The 6,876-nt window shown below is 64.3% G+C and overlaps 2 protein-coding genes across 2 annotated transcripts in view; both read right to left on the minus strand.

Moving 5' to 3' along the window:
- The window catches only part of LOC113206287 (uncharacterized), an 83,854-nt gene that overhangs the window by 74,408 nt on the left and 2,570 nt on the right, over positions 1-6,876 (minus strand). The window lies entirely within an intron of this gene.
- The window catches only part of LOC113206310 (uncharacterized), a 20,753-nt gene continuing 13,900 nt past the window's right edge, over positions 24-6,876 (minus strand). The window contains exons 4-6 of the mRNA XM_026422334.2: positions 2,078-2,572; positions 1,751-1,970; positions 24-1,667 (exon numbers count right to left, since the gene is read on the minus strand). Of these exons, the coding sequence (XP_026278119.1) occupies positions 760-1,667; positions 1,751-1,970; positions 2,078-2,572 (1,623 nt within the window). The 3' untranslated portion in view covers positions 24-759. The remainder of the gene's footprint in view (positions 1,668-1,750; positions 1,971-2,077; positions 2,573-6,876) is intronic.

Below are 6,876 nucleotides of genomic sequence, written 5' to 3' on the forward strand. Positions count from 1 at the left end.
GACTTAAATGAGATGATCTTAAATCTTATTTTGGAACAAATAGTATTTATTAACATAGTAATAACTAACTTCAAAACACAGGAACAGCCATACAGTTTAGTTAATTTGTTTTAAAACATATATGCAAGACACTCAACAAAACCAATTCAATTTCATGTTGTCCGTCAGGAAAAACTTCAAATCCAGTTTGAAATTTAATATTTTACACTCAAGTTATAACCACCAACAGGGCTAACTATGAAGGCGACGTTTGATATTTACACTACAAAATCTACGAGCCAAGCAGTGGAGTCTCAAAAATATAGCTATTCAGTCTTTTAACATACATAAATATATACATTTTCTGTACAAGTTGAAATAAAAATAATACAACAATAATGTCTTTGGTAACTCCTTAGATTACACTATACAAGGCATTGCAGGGAAAATAACTCATAATACTGTCATGAGAAGAATGTAAATTGTACTTACAGCAGGTATATTACAACTTAATTAACGACATATATGCACCTCAAACTGCATTCGCAACATATATGTACAAAATCGATATAGGAAAAATTACATCATGGCACATACTTTTTGGGAAGACACCGAACATCAATCGTCTGTAACTTTTGACTTTTGCAATCCCTCGTAAACATTAACCATAACATGCCTCCGAAAGTAAATTATAAACTTCTAGCTCTAGTCGACATGGAATCAGTGTGAGGCTGGCGCGCCTTTTGTCAATACATTTTCAAAGTGTCATCAGTCCGTGAATCACGCATTGTTTTGGTCCGGCGCGTTGAGAGGCTCCACGGAGGCCGACTTGGCGTGGATGCCGGACATGCCGGCGTGGATGCCGTGGCCGCGGCCCCTGCAGCAGCGCGCCACGCGGCTGTGCACGCCGTAGGCCGCGAGCAGCAGCGCCACGCACAGCGCCGCGGCGCCCACGACCAGCCCCACGGCCACCAGCGTCGCCTCCCACAGCGCGGCCCGCTCGTACGACGGCGTCCTCGGCGCGACCTCCACGGCGAGCTGCTCGGGCGCCTCCGAGATGGGCGCGGGCACGTCCAGCACGCCGGCCTCGGCGCCGGCGGCCGAGTCCGTCTGGACAGAGAGCTGCAGGACGAGGGCGGGCGACACGTCGTTGGAGTGGGCGTCCCCGACCGTCACCCTGGTGGCGTGCTGCTCCACGAGCGGCACCTCGGCCTGGGACACGCCGCTCACGACCCGGGACCCCGAGATGCGCAGCGCCGGCACGGCCCAGTTGACGAGGGTCTCGGCCACGCCCCGCGGCGCCGTCCACGACACCCTGGCCCTCGGCAGGCGCGCGCCGCCGCCCGCCGCCCACACGCCCACCAGGTGCAAGCCCCAGCCGGCGGGAACCTTGCCACCGCGACCCCTGGCACCGCCACGGCCGCGACCGTGGCCGCGGTCTGCGCCGAGCAGGCGCTTCACGAGGTCGAGACGTCTCCGGTCCAGAAGCACGTCCTCGTCGTCCTCGTCCCCTTCGTCGTCGGCCTCGTCAGCCTCGTCCTCCTGGGCGGCGTCCTCGACGAGGTGCTTGGCGGTGGTGCGGTCCTTGAGCAGCGCGCGCAGCAGGACGCCATGCTGCACGGTTCCTCGGAGTTGGTCGAACGAGAAGCGACGCAGCGAGTTGTCTGGGGTCGCATCCGCGGTGGATCCTGAACCAACAAAAACGAGATTGTTTGTATTATTGTGTCTTCAGCAAGTTGAAACTCAACCTTTGTCTTTGAAACAGACTCACCGGCATCGTCCTCGGACTCGTCGTCCTCGTCACTGGAGTTGTCCTCGTCGTAGTAGTCGGTCTCCTCCTGGCTGGCGTCCTGGTGGTGCTGGGCCGAGGCCGGGGGGCTGACGCAGGTGGAGGCCCGCGCCACCGGCCCGTCGGCGGACACGGCCAGCACGGAGACGGCGCGCATAGCCGCCCTCGGGGACTCGCTCAGCTCCAGCCAGTTGTCCACAGTCTGTGGGGACGAAAAGGACAGATATGAGTCTCTGCGTCGCTTTCGTCGAGGCGAGTCGACGCCTTCTATTTTTGTCGGGTCGCGGCCGAGATTGGCATCTCCCTTACCTGTTTGAGCTCCTTCCACGCCAAGGACGGCGCCATCCTGGCACTCACGATGAACACGACGTGCTTGTGCGGCGGACGTGCCTGCGATGCCGGCGATGGCGACGGCTGCTCGGCCCTGGAGTCCACCTCCTCGTCCTCCGTCTCCATCTCCTTCGAAGCGTCCTCAGCCGACTGCCCCGCTTCGACGGTGGCGTCCAGAGCTGCGCCGTCCTCGCCTGCCGACACGGGCGTCATCGTGGAGGTCGTGGTGCTCGGGCCCGTCGCCATCGCCACAGTCGATGATGCGTTGACGGCGCCGCCCGTCTGCGGGGGCTGCCTCCACCTCAGCGTCAGCCCGTCGGCGTCGAAGCGGGGTGGCGGCAGCGCGCGGATCGGAGTCGACCGGGAGGCCTCCTTGGTGGGGCGCAGGCTCCATCGCCCGTCCTCCCCCGCGTCCGAGTCCGTCCGGAGGCCGTGCGGGAAGTAGAAGTCGCACGCCGTGCGGCAGCCCAACCACTGCAACAGAGAGAAAGGGGTGTAAGTCGACGGTCGACGGGGTGGGGGGTGGGGGTGAGGATGCGCAGAGCGAATGGGAGCTACGCCACGCGACGGGGCACCGCAACACGGGGTATGAACAGCCGAACAGCCACCGCCAGGACACGACAAGAGTCGGCAACGCGAGCGCCGCACTTCCAGCAGGCCCTGCATGCCGATGGACATCGAATCGGCATCCTTTGCCGTTTACCGAGATTTATGATCGTTTTCGTATGTTGAGAAAACCCAAGGGGGCCGCGGAACGCAGCGGCGGCGGCGGCATGGGAAGGGGGCAGGGGATTTTATTTTCATGAGGCCAGCAAGGAGAAGCAGACCGCCGCCAGGGCGGGGTGACGACGTAAGTCCCGACGTGATGAGTGATACGCCCCACAGCCCGCTCCCCGCCGCTCCCGCCCGCTCCCTCCCGGGCTGGCTGGTCCCCTGGAATGACAATGTGCCGCCCTGGCATGCCCGCCGCGCCGCCGGGACAAGTGTTTCTTTCAAAAACAACGAGCCGCGTGTGTGTCGTCCCGCGTCCTCGCGCGTCTCGCTTCTGCCGCCCGTCCTTGTCCGGCTCACGCAAACGGCCAGCACGCCCGCGACATGAGCAATGGGGGACAGAAACACGCCCGCGCGCGTGCGAGTGCGCGCGTGTGTGTGCGTGCGTGCCACACTGGCTGCGCGCTTGTGAGGCGAGGCCGGCCGGGGCGCCGACGACGTCGTGCCGCGGGTGTACAATCACCTAGGCCTCCACCGCGCCGCTGCTCGCCCGCACACTCCTCCCTCCCCGCCCCGCCCCGCCCGCGAGCAACATGCGCGCGATCGCTCATCGCCCAGGTGTCGTCGCCAGTCGCCAGGACATCGCCGGGGACATCGACCAGCACGACGGCTTTGGCGTCATCGCCGCGGCGCATCGCATGTGGGCATCGCCGGGCATCGCGTTACACGCCGACCTGCTAAACGACCACACATTCCGCCTGTCCGTGCCTCTGCCCCTCTAAGGAGAGCGGGCGGGGCGGGGCGGGGCGGGGCGGGGCGGCGGCCCCCAGCAGATGGATCAAGGAGATCTCACCTCGCTTCAGTTCGCACGTCGAGCCAAAGCCGCTGCTGCCACCTCCACCCAATTTACAGGGAGAATGACTCGGCTGCACGGCCGGCCGAGCAGGACGAACGGACGGGCGGGACGGGATACGGGCGGCGGCTGGACGGGCGGGGATCGCATCGCTCCGCCACCGCAGCAGCAGCAGCCCTTTTTCACGCAGGGCTTCTCCATTTGGAAAATCACCTCGGCACAGGAATGCCAAAGCTGAATCCATTGGTGCGAAAAAGGAAACCGCACGCCGTCCACTCGGGCCGTGATTGGCTGGCCGGCGGGGAGGTGCAAGCCGGCCCGGCTCACGCTCACCATTGTCGACGCGCAGCCCGCGCGCCTTACGCCCCGCCCCGCCCCGCCCCTCGCAGCCGTCAGACCACACCTTCAGTCTGTTGCTGCTGCTGCTGCTGCTGCTGCTGCTGCTGCGGCTGCCGGCTCCTCCTGACCGTGTGGCTCGCACGGCTTGTCCGTCCAGCTGTCACCCGACACCATAACACCTCCCTGCTGTACTGCCCTGTCCCTGCGCCCCCTCCAGCCCGCCATGCTGGTGGACGCCGCCGCCGCCGCTGCTCGCTGGACCAGTCGGCCCTCCTCTCTCACACCTTCCTCCCACTTCCAGCAGCTCCACCGCAGCGCGCCTCACGCTTGCACACTTCACACCACCTCCGCAACACCTGCCCGCCGCACACTTCGCACCTCCAGCCGCGCCCCGCCTCCTCCTCACACCCTCACACTTCGCACCTCCGGGGCCAGCGGCCGCTGCCGCCCCCGACCGCGCGCGTTATGGTGCCGATAATCGTATCAGGCGACGCGGGGGGCGCCACGGCGCGGGGCGGAGCGAGGAGGCGCACTCATCGTTCCGGGAACGCGCCCGCTCCTGGCCCCACCCTGCTCCCCGCGGCCCGGAGGGGGTCCCGGAGGGGGGCCCGGAGGGGGCCCAGTGGGGAGGTAATGAGCAGCCCGGGGGGGTCCCCCCGTGATGGGGGTCGAGGGGCCCCCGGGTGCCGTATGGGAGCCTCACATGGGGCTCCCCACGGCCTTCCCTCATTGGACTGTCTCTCCCCCGGCGCGAGCTGGTCGCCCCGCGCGAGGTGTTGGTGCGAGTCGCTCATCTCTGGGTCCGCCGCCGTCGGGCCGGCGGCCGGACCACGGGGGGTCCTGAGAGGGAAGTGAGCAATGACCCGGGGGACGGGCCGGCACCGCGCGGCGATCTCAATGGATTATCTAATTTGTTAACGCCCCGGCCGCCGCCGCGGCCCCCACCGACCGCCCGGCCCGGTCCGGCCTCCTCCGCTTCGACGAGAGACGATATTCGAGCGGACGGGGACGCTCCGAGCGAGCCGGGCCGGGGCCAGCGGTGTGGTGGTGCGCGTGGCCGAGCCGAGCCGCGGCGGGCCGGCGCGGGGCCGGGGGCCGGTTAGGTCCGGGCGGGGCGGGAGGCGCGATAGAATCGCTGTACGGCGGGCTGCGCCTGGGCTGCGCTGTGGGGGCTGCGCAGGGCTGCGCCGCCAGAGCTGCCAGCGAGCAGGAGTACTACCTACACAGCGGGAAGAAAACAGCCGGCCAAAGTAGTGATGCGAGAGGGTATACCGCCGCGACCGTCGCAGGTGGAACCATCACGATCGCCTGAGGACACCTTGATGAAAACACTATACCCAGCTCCAGTCCAGGGCACAGCATTCGTACTGTGCCACAGTAACACACCTCAAAAGCAAAACCACTAGGGCATCGTGGCCCTACAAGCGGTGCACGACGACTGCAACTGCAAGCTGCCCGCGGCGCGGCACCGCGCACCGCGCCACGACCCGATGCGTTGCCACGCCTCTCCAGTTTCGGCGGCGTTCCTCAGCGTTCTATTACGCGCGGCTGCAGCAGCAGCAACGGTGGCGGCGTCCTCGCGCTGCCCTCTGCCGACGAAACACGAACAGCCTCTGCCGCAGAACTGCACAAGTTCGCGTTTTTAATTTGGGCGCTGTCGTCCGGGGCGCGCCCGGGCGCGCGGCGTGGCAGCAGCAGCGGCAGCGGGAAACCTTTGCTTTATTTTCGTGGCGTGCCCACGCACGTCCGGCAGCGCAGAGCGACGGTGCAGTTCGGGTCGGTGTGGAGAGGCGGTGGGCAAGGCGACACCGGCCGGCGCAGCGCAGCGCGGCCCGAGCGCAGCCGCGGCGCAGAGAACGCGGTGTAGGGCGGAAGCGTGGGGCGACCACGCAAAAAACCTGATGACGGCGATGCAAAGTAAACGTGGTGGGGACGCCGAGCCGACAATGCAATGTGCTTTTCGATGATTTTTGGGAAGGCGAGCGCCGCATGAAGCCGTGACGGACAGGGCGCGAGCTCCGGCTCACAGGGCGAGCACAGGATGCACCCGCCGATGTCGGTATCAGATACGCGACGCCTCAAGACTTCCCTCCTCCGACCCCCTCCTCGCTTCCTTCCGGTGATGCCCCCCCCCCCTTCCCCAACACACACACACACACACACACACACTGACACGCACTCGTCTGTATCACACCTATAGCAGCCCCGTACTCGAGAGAATGTCAAGCCATCCGTTCGGGCGGTGGGGAACTTTGGGAGAGCAGCGGGGAAAAGGGAGAGTCGTACGTCGTGCGCAATCGCCCCGACCCCGCGGCAACGGCAACCCGCGCGCGAGCCGCCCTACGGGTGACCGGGAATCGCCCAGCTCAGCCCTGCCCCAGCCATATGACCACGCCCCGCCGAATACCCCCACGACTCGTCCGCCCCCGCTCCGCCGATTTGGACATGACGCCCCTCGCCCTCGCCCGAAGCCGCCGTCTCCGACACAATGGAGGTGACTTCCGGCAGCCGTACCGGCGCTGCGCTCCCTTCAAAGTGGCGAGTGACTTCTGCTTCCTCCTGTACAGCCAGTCGACTCTCCAGCAATAGACTCCAGCACCGGACAGCAGATCTGGACTCCAGCTCAGCTCTCTGGACTCCAGCTCAGCTCGCTGGACTCCAGCTCAGCTCTCTGGACTCCAGCACTGGACTCCAGCTCTAGACTCCAGCTCTGGACTCCAGCTTTGGACTCCAGCTCTGGACTCCAGCTCCGGACTGCAGCTCTGGACTCCAGTTCAGCTCTGGACTCTAGTTCAGCACTGGACTCCAGCTCTGGACTCCAGCTCTGGACTCCAGCTCAAGACTCCAGCTCAAGACTCCAGCTCAGCTCTGGACT

This window comes from Frankliniella occidentalis, unplaced genomic scaffold (assembly GCF_000697945.3).
Source record: "Frankliniella occidentalis isolate FOCC.00 unplaced genomic scaffold, Focc_3.1 Scaffold71, whole genome shotgun sequence".
Taxonomy (NCBI): domain Eukaryota; kingdom Metazoa; phylum Arthropoda; class Insecta; order Thysanoptera; family Thripidae; genus Frankliniella; species Frankliniella occidentalis.